Here is a 17081-nt window from a genome sequence, read left to right as displayed (position 1 = left end):
AGGCTCTGGGACTCAATCCTGGGTTCTAGCCCCTCGGCTGTGGCTAGGCAGGTCAATGTCCAGTACCTTAATCCCCTCTTGCAAAGGGGAGTCCCACACCGTCTGTTCGTCCCATTGATTGTACAATGAGGCATCGTGCTGGCTGTGAACCATCAAGCTCTGCAACTCTATTTTATTGCCTAGAAGACCTTCAGAGGAAGAAGCCATGTAAAAATAAAGTCTGAGTAGACTTTAAAGTTTTTATTATTTTATATTACGCCATGACTTGCATGGAACGACCACAAAGCAGCATGCCTTCCTGGTCACGTAACTTAACTAATCGGGCCTGGCTGAGGAAGTGAGAACTCCCAGATACACAATTTAGTCCATTAGAAAGAAGGGAGGGAACAAAGGAAAGAGAAAGAGACAGAGCATGATGATAAATAATGATCTGTCTCTTCTCTAATAGGTTAGTGGCACATTCTAAAAATGATGATAATGTGATTGAATACAATTTCTGATTCACGGTCATGGTATCTATGGTAAAGGAAAGGAGCTTTGCTAGAAGTACTGCATGTAATGAACACATATTTGATTTTCAAATATTTGACTTTCAAACACATTTTTTACCACCAAAATAAAATGAAAGAAATGATACTGACAAGCTCTCTTGCCAGGTCCTTGTCAAAGCACCCACAGAAAGAATAAGCGCAAAACGTAATGAAGCCCCTCCCCACCATCCAAAAAATGTACCCAGTGCGGAATTCTGACAGCTGAGCTACCCTTCCCCTGCCCAAACCTCAAAACCGTCAGGTCGGCGGAGTCCCATGGCAGTCGGAAGCACCATCTTGCGGTTCCTCGGAAGTAGCCTGTTTTTTTGCCTCTGAGTCCATGTCTGGGATGAATAATCCATGGAGATCCATGTGCAGGTCTACGTCAACGGAGGCACGGGCCAGTTCTGTAAAGCTTTTGGCATCCAGAATGAGCAGAAAAGGCAGCTTTTGGGGATCAGTAGAGACAATGGCTGATAAGATTACTCCTTTGGGGAAACAGAAAGAGACTTTGTAAAAAGGCAGCGTTCAGTGGGAGGGGTGAATTTCTCAGCATGTCCCTCTGCCCTCTTTAAATATACGTATCTAACCAAAACAGAAGGGAAGTGAATTTGAGACACTGTGTAACAGAAGGGAAAGGCCTGGGAACCAGGAATCAGAAAACCTGGTTCTAGGCTAGGTGCAGCGGCTCATGCCTGTAATCCCACCACTTTGGGAGGCAGAGGTGAGTGGATTACTTGAGTTCAGGAGTTGGAGACGAGCCTGGCCAACATGGTGAAACCCCGCCTCTACTAAGAATACAAAACATTAGCCAGGTGTGGTGGTGGGTGCTCATAATCTCAGCTCCTCAGGAGACTGATAATCACTAGAACCTGGAAGCTGCAGTAAGCTGAGATCGCACCATTGCACTCCAGCCTGGGTTACGGAGTGAGACACTGTCTAAAAAAGAAAAGAAAGAAAAGAAAAGAAAAAAAAGAAAACGTGGTTTTAGCCCTGGCTGGGACCTTGACCTCTTGGAACCCCAGCCTCTTCATCTGTAGAGAGGGGATAATCTCACCTACACCCCACAGGGCTGCCAGGAGGATCTCTGGCATGGTGGATTTTGAAAGCACTCTGTAAATTATTGCTGGCATTGAAGAATGGCATTCAGTTTTTCATTTGTTTGTTTTGTTTTTTTTGAGATAGGGTCTTACTCTGTTGCCCAGGCTGGAGTGCAGTGGTACAATCACAGCTCACTGCAACTTTGACCTCTTGGGCTCACACTGTCCTCTACCTCAGCCCTCCAAGTAGCTGGGACTACTGGCACAGGCCACCATGCCTGGCTAATTTTTGTATTTTTTGTAGAAATGGAGTCTCCCTATATTGCCCATGCTGGTCTTGAACTCCTGAGATCAAGCGAGCTGCCCTCCTTGACCTCCCAAAATGCTGGGATTACAGGCATGAACCACCACACCTGGCTCGAAGCATGGCATTTGAAAGAGCCCAGTTCACCTCTTGCACATGCAGCAACACTAGTAAACTCATCCTTCCCCTCTGTAAAATGGAAACACTCTCAATATTCACTCTCGAGAGAGAGAGTTAAAAGAAATAATGCACATCAACTTCCTGCAAATACTTTCAATACTTCCAGAGGCTCCCAGGTTGAAGAGCAGTTGAGCATCGTTGAAGTCAGATTGGCCTGGATTTAAATCTTACCTCTGAATGTATGGATTACGAGACCTTGAGCAACACGGTCACTCTCTAAGCACCCCAATGGTAAAATGAAGACAACGATACTCCCTCCTCACTGGGAGAATGTAACGGAAGTGTCTACCTAGCTGAGTGGGAGACCGGCCTGAGTGGGAGGCAATGCCAGCAGTCCCCCGCCTCAGGGATGACAGTGACACAGCATAGGGTTGCTGGCTTGACGTGCCATGCCATGATCAGTAGGAAGACAAGGCCCGGGTGGAAAACCACTCCCTTGTCACCTGAGGGAAGAAGCTGGCAGGCTCAAGTGGGGCAGCCTGCCCTCCCTGCAGGCGTGGGAGCCCCATCACCAGCTTGGCCAGGTGGCATCCCCACCCACAGTTCTAGTTACCCTCCTTAGCCTCCTCAGGGCCGTGGGCAGGGCATTTCTGAGGCATTTCTGAGAATTAAGGAGGGAAAAGACCATTCAGTCAAATGGAAACCTAGAAAATAGGGGTGAGCCACAATTACACATTTCCAGGGGCTCCGTGAAACATTTACGTGATTATACATTGTTAAAAATTTGGATCCAGGCTGGGCACGGTGACTCAAGCCTGTAATCTCAGCACTTTGGTAGGCCAAGTAGATCAGATCACCTGAGGTTGGGAGTTCGAGACCAGCCTGACTAACATGGAGAAACGCTGTCTCTACTAATAATACAAAAATTAGCCTGGTGTGGAGGATTACTTGAGCCCAGGAGTTTGAGGCTTCAGTGAGCTATGGTCATGCCACTACACTCCAGCCTGGGCAACAGAGCAAGACACCATTTCTTAAAAACATTTGTTTTGGATCTAGCCATTGCAATCAATTTTAAAACCAAGATTCTGCGTTCTGAGAGTTTAGTGTCACCGAATGGAAAGGAGATAGACTTTGTGCAGTAAAAAACTTAAACTTGTCTAAAGAGGGAGCTGGCCTCTGTCAGCTTCTGGGAGGTCACCTCTATATCCTTGGAATGTTCTGCTTGTTACAAGTATCTTTGTATATTTGGGGCCTTACGCCACACCAGACACTCTACCCTTACAGTGGGATTTATGGTGGGGCATTGGGCCACATGGTATGAGCTTGATCTCCAGAAGGATGGAAGACTAAATAAAGGTCAGACACACAGGTAGTCAGGCAGTTTACATGACTGAGCTCTAATAAAAACTCTCCATACTGAGCCTCAGGGGAGCCTCCTGGCTGGAAATAATACTCCATGAGCATTGTTACACATCACTGTCAGAAGTCAGTGCTATCTGCGCTCTACTGGGAGGGCATAGCTGGAAGCTCCTGCCGGGTCCCTGCTGGGCTCTGTCATGTGCACCTCTTCCCTTCGCTAATTTTAGTCTGTATCTTTTCAGCACAGCAAACCAGGACTGTGAGCACAGCGCTTGCAGTGAGGTTGGTGATTCTAATGAATTATTGAAGCTGAAGGTTATCTTGGGGACCCTCAAATTTTGCAATTGATATTAGAAGTAAAGGTGGTCTTGGGGACTCCCTAACCCTATGACTTTGACCCAGACAGATGTAGACTTCAAAGCACCAGTCCACCAGCTTTATGACCTGGGAGTGGTCAGCTGCCCCTAGATGGTGTCTCTGTTGGAGGGGGATGGCACACTGCACCATCAGCAGTGTGCAGCGACGAGGCTTGGGTTCTTAGATCTTACCATCATCCTCATCCTTGGCACCTGGCACGGGCACAAACAGGGGTTCCGCTGGCCAGCAATCGGTCTCTCTCCACTTTAAGGTTGACTTTGTGAGAATGTCGTATTTTATTATCTGTATATCCAACGAGGAGAAACATAGAAATCACTTGTTTGAGAGCATGCTATTCCCTGCAAATAAGATGGTATGAAGATCCACACAGAGAAGAGACGAAGCCTGTTGGATGTAGATTTTGACATAGTGTCCCATGACAGCTACCTCTGGTGAGCACAGCCAAGAAACGACAGCAGCTAACTCCTCCCCCAGTTTTTTTTTCCCATTTATTTATTTTATTGCATTCTAGGTTTTGGGGTACATGTGAAGAACATGCAAGATTGTTGCATAGGTACACACGTGGCAGTGTGATTTGCTGCCTTCCTCCCCATCACCTACATCTGGCATCTCTCCCCTTGCTATCTCTCCCCAGCTCCCCACCCCCCACCGTCCCCCCCCATTTCCCCCCAACTGACCCCAGTGTGTAGTGCTCCCCTCCCTGTGTCCAACATGGCTCCTCTGGCCACCACATAGCTGACGCTACATAAGGAATTCTTTTAAAATTTAAAATCTTTAAAAATGTGTTATTGTTTTTTAATAGAAAGATACGGTCTTGCTATTGTTGACCAGGCTGGTATCAAACTCCTGGCCACAAGCAATCCTCAGCCTCCCAAAGTGCTAGGATTACAGGTGTGAGCCACCACACCGGACCCCAAAATTAAACTATTGAATAAATCTTGTATCTGGCATTGCACTGCAATTTTATAGGCGTTACATAAATGAATATATTCAATGCAAACATTTAAAGTATAATACAATCACTTTGTAGCTTTAAAAATACAATTCCCTGGATCGCTCTTAATCTCCCAATAGGGCTGTTTCCCTCTAGGGTTTGGGATTAGTGGAGAGTGGTTTGGGGTATGGAGAGGTGGAAGCTTAATTTTTGGCTGTGTACATTTCTGTACTGTTAGCATTAAAAAAAAAGATTTTTCATTTTATTATAAAAGATGAAGATGTTAAAAAAAAATAGTGATACCTGCATAGCACTTAGCATAGTGCCCAGCACACAGTAAGTGTTGGACAAATGGTAGCTTAAGAAGCAGAATAGACCAGGCATGGTGGCTCACACCTGTAATCCCTGCACTTTGGGTGGCTGAGGCAGGAGGATCGCCTGAACCTGGAAGTTCAAGACCAGCATGGACAACACAGCAAGACCCTGTCTCTGTCTCTGTCTCTGTCTCTCTCTCTCTCTCCCTCCCTCCATATATATGTATATATATATATATATATATAAATAAAAGACTATATATATATATATAAAGGAAAAAACAAAATAAAACATAAAACAAGCAAAATAAATCCTCTAAGTTTTAGCTATACCCTCTCTGCTGAAGAGGGTGAGTTCCTTAGGTCAGGGATTGGGATTACCCCCACTGACTTCCTTACCCTCAGTGTCTACCACATTGTAGCCTATAGTTAGTCCTCAACAAATATGTATTGAATAAAGAAATCGGTGAATAAGCTCCAGCCATAACCTCTTCCTGGAACCTTAGCCCACTGGGTTCCACTCCCTCTCCCAGTTGTCCATCATTACTTCAAATTTATTTTGTCCGACACTGACCTCCCTCTGACCTCCTCTTTTCTGATCAACATCTCAGAACCTTAGAATTCAGCTTTGCATATAGACACAATCATTGTAGGAAATGCCTGTGAACACACAGAGGCCAGTACCTTGGTTGGGACTGGACTCCAGTGAACTCCTGCAGCAAAGACGTATCGGTATCGCTTTCCATTGTGAGTGTAATTGACCCGTGGAAGCTCCAAGCCTACAAGGAAATGAGACGGCAGATGAAGCCCCCACCACTGGGGGCTGTGAGCATCCACCCTTCATGCCAGATGGGGTAGCCTTTCCTCAGAATCTGTTTCCATGCCAAGATCCCTGAGCTTGATTTAGAGCCTGGATTGGATCAAAGGTGGTCAAAGGCAGGGGAGGGAACCTCTTGATAATTACCCCAGCTCTATTAGAAAGCCCAGGATCAAGGTACTGCAGACCTAAGTTTTAAACTGTATAAACATCTTTAATTGTCCAAGATAGAAATCAAAGAGAATTGCATGATTAAGATCAGAGACTACTGCAATTTCTTAAAGCTCTTTTCAAAAATGTGCTGATGTGTGTATATGTGCATGCATGTGCACATGTGTGAAGAGAAATGGGGAGCTGGCTGGGCGCAGTGGCTCATGCCTGTAATGCCAGCACTTTGGGAGGCCGAGGCAGATGGATCACACCAGGTCAGGAGACCAGCTTGGCCAACATGGTAAAACCCCACCTCTACAAAAAATACAAAGAAAAAAATTAGCCAGGCGTGGTGGCACATGCCTGTAATTCCAGCACTTTGGGAGGCTGAGGTGGGTGGATCACTCAAGGTCAGGAGTTTGAGGCCAGCCTAACCAACATGTCAAAACCACATCTCTACTAAAAATACCAAAAAAATTAGCCAGGCATGGTGGTGCATGCCTGTAATTCCAGCTACTTGGGAGGCTGAGGCAGGAGAATTGCTTGAAGCCAGGAGGCAGAGGTTGCTGTGAGTCGAGATGGTGTCATTGCACTCTAGCCTAGACCACAGAATGAGACCCTCTCTCTCAAATAAATAAGAGAGAGAAAGAAAAAAAAAAAAAAGAAATAAATGGGAAACTGTGCCAGGCATGGTGGCTCATGCCTATAATCCCAACGCTTTGGGATGCTGGGAAGGGAAAATCGCCCGAGGCCAGGAGTTTGAGATCAGCCTGCTCAACGTCACAAGAACACCATCTCTAAAAGTAAAAAATAAAACAGAAATGGAAAACTGTGGAAAAGGGTGTCAATGGAGAACAGTTAATTAAATCTGGTGAATTATATAATAACATTAAGTAAAAATAACATTTTCAAATAATTTTAACAACATGGGCAAGTGCCCGTAACATAAGGTTAAGTGTAAAAGGCTGGTTATAGAATTACTGTATATCCACTAGGTTACAAACAAAGAGAAAAAGTTTAGAAGCATTGCTGGGGTTGCAATTGCCTTATAGTTTACATTTTTCTCTTATAGAATCTAAGTTTCTCATTGTATAAAATTTTCATCATGCTTATTATTTTTATGTAATCAAAAACCTTAAAAGTTTTTCTCCAGGCCGGGCGCGGTGGCTCAAACCTGTAATCCCAGCACTGTGGGAGGCCGAGGCGGGTGGATCACGAGGTCAAGAGATCGAGACCATCCTGGTCAACATGGTGAAACCCTGTCTCTACTAAAAATACAAAAAAATTAGCTGGGCATGGTGGCATGTGCCTGTAATCCCAGCAACTCAGGAAGCTGGGGCAGGAGAATTGCCTGAACCCGGGAGGCGGAGGTTGCGGTGAGCCGAGATCGCGCCATTGCACTCCAGCCTGGGTAACAAGAGCGAAACTCCGTCTCAAAAAAAAAAAAAAAAAAAAAAAAGTTTTTCTCCATAAATGTGTATGTATTTATATATGTCTATTGTGTCAAATTGAAATTCTAAGTCTGAATGCTGAAATGGATGTTCAACTCTTATGAGATATTCCAGGTGGTTGGAGCCAACCACTGGTGAATATTCAATGTCCAAGAAAAGAGGAAGCAGACATGCCTCCATGGACAAATGGTTACTAGGCTCAGTGGGGAGAAAAGGGGAATGAACTATTGAGACGGGAAGATGTCCGATTCCACAAATGAGAAATCATGAAAATTCCAAGGGACAGGTCCAGATGAAGGTGAGGTGGAGGGAACACTCCCACACTTAAAGAAGAAGAAGGTACTTGCAGTTGACCTCAAAGTAGGCCTGAGACTTCCATGATGCTTCTAGACCCCTCGCAAAATTGGTCTGGGATCCCCCTGACCCCACACCCTGTAAATGGCCAAACACAGACCCTTGATTACGCAAAGCAAGGCTGACCCCTGTGAATTGTTTGCAACTATTAACAGCCATGCTTTTCTTTTTTCTTTTTTTTTTTTTTGAGATAGAGTCTTACTCTGTCAGCCATGTCACCCAGGCTGGAGTGCAGTGGCATAATCTCGGCTCATTGCAACCTCCGCCTCCTGGGTTCAAGCAATTCTCCTGCCTCAACCTCCTGAATAGCTGGGACTGCAGGTGTGGGCCACTACCCTTTGCCAATTTTTGTATTTTTAAAAAATAGACACGGGGTTTCACCATGTTATTGAGGCTGGTCTCAAATTCCTGACCTCAGGTGATCTGCCCACTTCAGCCTCCCAAAGTGCTAGGATAACAGGTATGAGCTACCACGCATGGTCCTTAATAGCCATGTTCTTGAAGAATCTTCAGGATGTGGGAAAATACTCAGGTTACATTCATTAAGCACAAAAAGGCAGCTTCAGAACATTCTAAATGATATGGAATGCACTATGCAAAAGTATAAATGCAGAGGCAAAGGGCTTTGGGATAAGAGAAGCCTAGGGTCAGAACCTGGCTCTGCTGCCTGCCTTTTGGCAAGTTTACGATTGTCTGAGACTGCTTCTTAGGGTTGTTCTAATATCACTGCTGTTGGCTGGGCTCTCCCTATGGGCCAGACCCCACGCTAAGCCCTTGATGTGCATGAACAAATCTAATGTCAACAATAACAGAATGACACTGCAGGATGAAATGAGAGCAGTCAGAGAACTCACCGGAAGGGACCTGGCCTATGTCACACAATCCATGTATGATGGGAGGACTGGATGGGTATTCCAAAGGGCTGTCACAGGTGCAGGGATTATGGGTGGTTTGTTTATTGTTATATATATATATATTTTTTTTTTGAGATGGAGTCTCGCTCTTTTGTCAGGCTGTAGTGTAGTGATGTGATCTCAGCTCACTGCAATCACCACCTCCTGGGTTCAAGCAATTCTCCTGCCTCAGCCTCCCAAGTAGCTGGGATTACAGGCATGTACCACAATGCCCAGATGATTTTTTGTATCTTTAGGAAAGACGGGGTTTCATCACGTTAGCCACGTGGGTCTTGAACTCCTGACCTCATGATCTAGCCAACTTGACTTCCTAAAGTGCTGGACTACAAGTGTGAGCCACCACGCCTGGCCTATTGGTATACTTTTTAGTGTGGACAATATTGTGACAATAAACAAGCATGGTTTTCTCAGGAAAAAAGTGATGTGGCGGGTGAGCAGGGACGGGGGTTGGTGCTTCCAGACCGGCATCACCTATCGATTCATTTCTAAAGACTCCAAGGGAGTGAGTTGCCTCCCAGAACTGGTTATGGGATCCATGGGATACCTTCTTCAGAAGTGAATTCTTAGGTCAAATCCAAGTGTCACCCTAAAATAGCCCCCAGATCTGTGTGCCCTTCCAGATGCCCAACCTCCTGGAATGAGGTGGCTGAGTGGAACAAGGCTCTTAGGTTTTTTTGTTTGTTTGTTTTGAGGTAAAGTCTCTGTTGCCCAGGCTGGAGTGCAATGGCACAATCTCGGTTCACTGCAACCTCTGCCTCCTGGGCTCAAGTGATCCTCATGCTTCAGCCTCCTGAGCAGCGGAGACCACTGGTGTGTGCCACCACATCCTGCTAATTTTTGTATTTTTAGTAGATGTGGGGTTTTGTCATGTTGCCCAGGCTGGTCTCGAACTCCTGGCCTCAAGTGATCTGCCCACCTTGGCCTCCCAAAGTGCTGGACTACAGGTGTGAGCTACCACGCCTGGCCTCACCCACTGCCTTCCTAGAAAGGATGTGAAGATAGAGAAAAAAGAAATGTCCCAACATGCTTTACATCGGGACATCCCAAGAGACTTTCCTCTTTACCCCTTGTCCATGCACGGGAGGAAAGTATTACGTAAAGAGGCCTCTGGGGTCCACATGAAAATCTGCCCCTTCTGTAAACTCAGGACAAGAGGATGCATTTTACCTTCACAAAGGAATTCCGGCTGGCAGTAGACTTGGCCATCTTGTTCCTTCAGGGCTGTTGCTGTTGTAGATGCCACTTTGATTAAATTTGAGCCCACTTCTGCACTCTGAAAAAATTCAAACTTGTAATCCAGAACAAACATTTGCTTCACTGTATATATCCTTAAAAAATGCTTGAAAACAAGTCATCTTGGTTTATCCTCACATTAACCATAGGAAGCAGCTCTTCTCCTGTTGTTATTCTTAGTCTCGGTTTAAAAAAGGAGGACTGGCAATTTTAGGTGACTTCTCCAAGGTCACAAACCTGGTAGATGACAGAACTCATTTCTCTTTTATTCTGGGCCTGCCTTATCCCTCACAGGGAAAATTAATGTGCTTCTAAGAGTGAGTTCTTACTTTTAAAGTATAGGATGATTCACCTATAAAAAGCTGCACCAGTCATTTAAAGGATGCTTCTAAAGAGTTGACAACAACATGGGAAATGCTTATCACATAACACCGAGTAAAAGCAGCATCAGAACAAACTGCAAATGCAGTCTGAGCTCAACCAGATTTTAAAAATTATATTGAGACACAGAAATATACCAAGTGTGTGTGTGTATAATTTTTTTTTTTGGTCCGACTCTGTTGCCCAGGCTGGAGTTTGCAATGCGGTGGCATGATCTTGGCTTACTGCAACCTCCACCTCCCAGGTTCAAGCGATTCTCCTGCTTCAGCCTCCTGAGTATCTGAGATTACAGGCACATGCCACCATGCCGAATTTTTGTATTTTTAGTGGAGATGGGGTTTCATCATGTTGGCCAGGTTGGTCTCAAACTCCTGAACTCCCGTGATCCGCCCTCCCTGGCCTCCCAAAGTGCTGGGATTACAGGCATGAGCCACGATGACCAGCCTGAAATATACCAAATATTAACAATACAACAGATGGTGGGATTATGGGGCACTTCAATTTCTTTTTTCTATGCTTCTCTTTATTTTCAGTATTTTCTCCTAGGAAATGTTATCACTGCAGAAATGAAAACAAACATGCAAATAAAAATTATTCAGTGGAAAAACAACCTTCAAGGACATTTCTTGGTCTCGAGTTACAATCAGACTTTGCTGTGTTCAGTATAAGTGAGGAGAGGGATTAACATGATTAAATAGTTATCAAGCATCTACTACTCCCTGTTTCCCTGATGTACTAACCACAGGTCCTTGGGTAAGTCACTTCGCCCCTCTACAGTTCAGTTTCCTTATGTGTATAACAATAGCACACACATCTTTGAGTTATTGTGCAGATTAAAAGACATCATCTGCACAAATGATTTACAAGAATGCCTGCTTAACAGTAAGTGCTAGACAAATGTCAGCTGCTTCTGTTGATGACGTTGTTGTTGTTATACTGTTACCACACCACTAGCATTATCACTAATTATTATTATTATATTGGTGCCACTACTATTGGAGGTGAGTACAGGTTAGGCTCTGGAAGATACTGCGGAACAAGACTATGGAAGGTTATCATTATGGTTGACTTCTCATTTAAACTTTGCTCTACTTTCTAAATTGTCCGAGATGGCTTCTATTTTATTTTGGGACAGGGTCTTGCTCTGTTGCCCAGGCTAGAGTGCAGTGGTGTGGTTATAGCTCACTGTAGCCTTCCTCTCTCAGGCTCACGTGATCCTTCCCCCTCAGCCTCCTGAGAAGCTGGGACTATAGGCATGTGTCACCATACCTGCTTAATTTTTGTATTTTTTTGTAGAGTCAGAATCTCACAGTGTTGCCCAGGCTGGTCTCGAACTCCTGGGCTTAAGGGATCCTCCTCTCTTGTCCTCCCAAAGTGCCAGGATTACAGGTATGAGGCATTACACCTGGATTGAAATGGCTTTTATAATTAAAACCAATTTTAGGGATAGCAGCATTTTTGTTGAAGGGCATGAAAAGTTTACTTCTGAAAACAGCAAGGGTCCTCAGAAATTTGTTTAATTCAGTCTGGAATTGTAGAAGAGGTGACCGAGGCCTAGAGAAGGAAAGGGACTGGTCCAAAGTCTCACAGAGAAAAGCTAAGCCTGGGCCCGGGGCCTTCGCATTGGGATTCTTTGGTGTTGCTGGTAGAGGGCAAAGGCAGTGCAAAAGCCCTGAGGCTGGCTCTTTCCCATCCCCGGAGGTCTCAGAAGAAACACACGCTTCCCTAACATTCCCTGCAGTGTCTCCAAGGCACCAGCCCCGAGCTGTCATGGTCTCCTTTGTGAAGCTCTTTTCCTCCTTTTAGCTTGTCTGCCCCATGAAACCAGGGACCAGATTTTGCTCAGTGCCTGACACCTAGTGCCAGGAAGTAACTGCTGAATGAATGAGTGAATGCACAACTCAATAAGCTTTTCTGTTGGCTGTCAAGGGGCAAGATGTGTTCTGCAGGGTGGCTGTAAGAATCAAATGAGAGGAAATGCATGGATAAAGGAGCCCAGCACCTGGGACGTCGGTGGCATCTTATAAACAGAAACATTCAGCCAGGTGCGGTGGCTCACGTCTGTAATCACAGCACTTTGGGAGGCTGAGGTGAGTGGATCACAAGGTCAGGAGTTCGAGACCAGCCTGGCCAACATGGCGAAACCCCATCTCTACTGAAAATACAAAAATTAGCGGGGAGTGGTGGCATGTGCCCATAGTCCCAGCTATTCAGGAGGCTGACGCAGGAGAATCACTTGAACCTAGGAGGCAGAGATTGCAGTGAGCTGAGACTGTGCCACTGCATTCCAGCCTGGGCAACAAAGTGAGACTTCATCTCAAAAAAAAAAAAAAAAAGAGGAAAAAAAAAAAACAGAACAAAACAGAAACATTCAATGCCTCCACCTGCATGGCTCTGCAAGCTGGTGGGAGGCCCTACCTGGTACCTTGCTAAGCACGTGACAGCAATAGGCCTCTGGGCATGTCCCACCCTTGATTCTCAGGGAGTTGGTCTGCAGAGACATCTTACAACTCCAGCCCCAAACTGGTCGGACTGGTTGAGGGATAGACTGTGAATTTTTCCACACACAGCAATAACGAACATGACTTGGCTGCTTTTGGTGGCCAGCATGCTCAGTTTTAGGAAGACATCACTTTCCAGCTGCAATTCAGCAACACCTTGCAAGCTTGCACTGAAATCCCTACAGTTAAAGGAACTCTCATGAGAAGTAGCCATCACACTCATCCCCTAGAATGCTGCCTGCCAGGTGAAATTCAACACTACAGTTTTCTGTGCAAATTGAGCAGACCTCTCTTCCTCGGAGCCAGCTTCCTCATCTGTGTAAAATCAGGATGGCAATTCATAACTTTTAGAATGGTGTTGGGGATAAGTGAGGTGGCTTCCACCTGCATTTGAACATTATGTTAGGATTACATTAAATAATGGTTCTGAAAACCAGGCTGGTCCACGGCCAGACATATCGTAAAGCCAGACAGGCATACATTCCAATTCCAGTCCAAATCCCAGGGATAATTCTACAAAGTTGGGCAAGTAACTTTCTCATCTGTAGATGTGGGAGATCATAAATAATTTAGAACGTTGTGATGCAGGTTAGCGAAGCATTTAACAGTCCCTAACATTTGCAGGAACCAGTCGGAGAGTACAAGTCGAGGCCCACCAACACTCTGTCTAAATACACCCAGCAAATTAAGTCAAACACCATCTCTCTACCAACCTTGACACATAGCTCTTCACAATGTTATAGAACTGGCTGTCCCAAATGGCAACCACTAGCCCTATGTGGCAAGTTAAATTTTATTTAATTGTACTGCTTTAGGAAGACATCGCTTTCTAGCCAGAATTCAGCAACTCCAGCTTCCACATTAAAAATTTACTTTTTGGCCAGGCATGGTGGCTCATGCCTATAATCCCAGCTCTTTGGGAATCCGAGATGGATGGATCACAAGATCAGGAGTTTGAGACCAGCCTGGCCAACACGATGAAAACTTCTCTACTAAAAATACAAAAATTAGCTAGGCATGGTGGTGGGGGCCTATAATTCCAGCTACTTGGGAGGCTGAGGCAGGAGAATTACTTGAATCTGGGAGGCGGAGGTTGCAGTGAGCAGAGATCATGCCACTGCACTCCAACCTGGGCAACAGAGCAAGACTCCATCTTGAGAGAAAAAAAAATAAAAAATGAATTTACTTTTTTTAACTTTTACGTTTTTGTTTTTGTCTTTTTTTGAGACAGAGTTTCTCTCTTGTTACCCAGGCTGGAGTGCAATGGCGCGACCTCGGCTCACCACAACCTCCACCTCCTGGGTTCAGGCAATGCTCCTGCCCCAGCCTCCTGAGTCGCTGGGATTACAGGCACGCACCACCATGCCCAGCTAATTTTTTGTATTTTTAGTAGAGATGGGGTTTCACCATGTTGACCAGGATGGTCTCGATCTCTTGACCTCGTGATCCACCCTCCTCGGCCTCCCAAAGTGCTGGGATTACAGGTTTGAGCTACCGCGCCCGGCTTTTTTTTTTTTTTTTTTTTGAGACTGAGTCTCACTTTGTTGTATAGGCTGAAATGTGGTGACACAATCGTGGGTCACTGCAACCTCCACCTCCCGGGTTCAAGCAATTCCCCTGCCTCAGCCTCCTGAGTAGCTGAGATTACAGGCATGTGCCACCATGCCTGGTTAATTTTTGTATTTTTAGTAGAGACAGGATTTCATCATGTTGGCTAGGCTGGTCTTGAACTCCTCACCTTAGGTGATCCACCTGTCTTGGCCTCCCAAAGTGCTGGGATTACAGGCATGAGCCACTGTGCCCAGCCTTCATTTTAATTTTAAAATAACCTAAAGTAAAATTAAAAATTCAGTTTCTTAGCTGTGCCAGCCACATTTCAAGTGTACAATAACACTTGTGGCTAGTAGTTACCATGCTAGACAGACAGAATGTTCCAGCAATGCACTGTGCTGGTCTGAAAGGATGACTGTGAATTTAGAACCCAGGACTCCTTGGAGCTATGAGCTGGAATAAGGCAGTCTCTGGGGCTTGGCTCCTCTCTGCCTCATCCCAGGCTCCGTCCCTAACTATGTGGATGCCCCAGCCAGCACAACCAAGCCAACAGGCAGCCCTGTCTACCCTTTGGGCCTGCGGTGGGGACAGCACAGTGGCACAGTCTTTTAGGAAGACAGATACTGGAAGCAAGCCTGGGCCCTTCGGGGCTTCCGGTACCCCACGTGTCCAGAAGGTTGGGGTGAGGGTGGGGACGCCCCTCTGGGCAGGCAGAATGCCTTGGCCCTGTGAACTCACCCTGTGGACTAGGGGCCCTGCTAGAGAAAGCAAGGCCAGACCACAGTCCTCCAAGGTGCCAAACCCAGATCAGGGGCCCCTCTTGCCAGGGTCTAAGAGCAGAAAAGGCATTGAACACAGAGCCTGGCACCTAGCCAGTCCTCCATGAATGGTGGCTTCTCTTATTTGAGTGTCTGCACTTGTGCATTTGGAGACAGAAACCAAAGCCAATGATCCAGCCGTCAAAGCCACTCCTTACCGGTCCGAAGTGCTCCCTCCTGTGAATGCCCCTTAGGCATGGGTGCACACAAACCTAGGGCCTCCCATGGTGCCCTTAAGGACCAGGGCAGGGCTGAGGTCCAGATGACCCGCCCCTGCTCACACCCCTCCCAGTCGTTCCCTGCCCATGCTGAGCCCTGCCTCAGGCACCCCTGCATTGCCCTGCATAAACAGGCCTGCGGTGCCCAGAGGCCCTGCTGGCCCCAACTTCCTCTGACCCCAGCCGGCCCCAGAGCAAGAGAATCTGGGACACTCGGGACCTCCTGGCCTTTTAAATAGAATTTGCTATTGCCTGTCTATGTGGGAAGCACTTTTCACTTGGGACGTGTTCCAAAGGCTAAAGGAAGATACTGTGCCCTTTAAAGACCTTGTTTCACATTTTTCATGTATTCATCATTCATTCATTCATTTCAAATATTTAAGAGCACCCTCTGAGTGCAGCAGATGAACTGCTGATGAGACAGAGTCCTGTCCTCTCAGAACTTAGGCTTGAACAGGAAGAGGGAAATGAACAAGTTACTTACACTTGAGATAAATGTTGAGAAAGAGCTACAAGGCACCATTGGAGGATACGGACTCACCTGCCGGGTCATGCTGCTGAGCCCCAACTTCAGACGTTCTCTCCCACAACTGCACAGCAGAATCGGGGGGTGGGGGGGGATGTCTATAACACACCTGGGCCTGGGCTCCACCGCTGGAGCTGCTGGCTTCCATGGTCTGGGCTGAAGCCAAGGCCCAGACACGGGGGTCTCAGGGATCTCTATGGGGATCCCAACATGCAGGTAGCCAGCGGAGCAGGAGTATCAGCCCAGGAGGACAGGGTTGCAGGCACAGGGGACAGCAATGTCACAAAGGCCTCAGGCCCAGAGGGCATCTGAGTAAGGCCAGCATCTCCCTGGGGTTACTTCTCCGATAAACGTTTGCATGGGATGGAGCCAGAGCCACGGGATCTGGGCATGTAAGGCCCTGTCTGCTTGTCTGACTTTTTGATTTCAATACGCCACTTAAAAGTGCTAGAAGAAGACATGTTTAAGGGACAATAAGTAGCAATTAAAAAGCATGGCCAGAGCGATTCAGCCCAGGGCTTGCTTTCCTTTGCTAGTTTCAAAGCAGCAGATGGTTCACACGACTGCTTTATTTTATCCTATTTATTTTATATTATTTTTAGATGGAGTCTTGCTCTGTCTCGCCTAGCCTGGATGCAGTGGCATGAACTCGGCTCACTGTAGCCTCCATCTCCTGGGTTCAAGGGATTCTCCTGCCTCAGCCTCCCAAGTAGCTAAGATTATATGCAGCTGCCACCACGCCCAGCTAATTTTTGCGTTTTTAGTCGAGATGGGGTTTCACCATGTTGGCCAGGCTGGTCTTGAACTCCTGGCCTCAGGTGATCACCCACCTGCACCTCTCAAAGTGTTGGGATTGCAGGTGGGAACCACTGTTCCTGACCACGTGATGGCTTTTAAAGATAAACAAGCTAACATCCTTAGCTTGGTTCCAAGGAAGCAAACCATTCTCGGGGGTGATAAAAGGTTATAAAACCTAGCAAGGTGTCGCAGTGGGAGGGAGCATGTTCCTCTCTGTGTACCATTCCTGGGCTGAGGTCAGCCTTGTGACTTGCTACCTCTGTGTCTTGTCACCCCCTCAGTACTTCCTGGAACCAGGAGACAGTCCGAGGGGCTGCACTGTGGTGCTTCTAGGAGCAAGGAGTGCAGGGGCCCAGGGCTGGTGTGCTGATTTCATGGGACATGGCTCTT

At 46.4% G+C, this 17081-nt stretch overlaps 1 protein-coding gene across 1 annotated transcript in view; it reads right to left on the bottom strand.

Moving 5' to 3' along the window:
* Positions 1-225: 225 nt before the first annotated feature.
* The window catches only part of BCO1 (beta-carotene oxygenase 1), a 49244-nt gene continuing 32388 nt past the window's right edge, over positions 226-17081 (bottom strand). The window contains exons 8-11 of the mRNA XM_017541860.2: positions 9833-9938; positions 5664-5758; positions 3902-4013; positions 226-1018 (exon numbers count right to left, since the gene is read on the bottom strand). Coding sequence (XP_017397349.1) covers positions 789-1018; positions 3902-4013; positions 5664-5758; positions 9833-9938 — 543 coding nt within the window. The 3' untranslated portion in view covers positions 226-788. The remainder of the gene's footprint in view (positions 1019-3901; positions 4014-5663; positions 5759-9832; positions 9939-17081) is intronic.

This window comes from Cebus imitator, unplaced genomic scaffold, assembly GCF_001604975.1.
Source record: "Cebus imitator isolate Cc_AM_T3 unplaced genomic scaffold, Cebus_imitator-1.0 Scaffold137, whole genome shotgun sequence".
Classification (NCBI taxonomy): domain Eukaryota; kingdom Metazoa; phylum Chordata; class Mammalia; order Primates; family Cebidae; genus Cebus; species Cebus imitator.
Note: the sequence above shows the minus strand (reverse complement) of the source record. Positions and strands in the feature narration are given on the sequence as shown.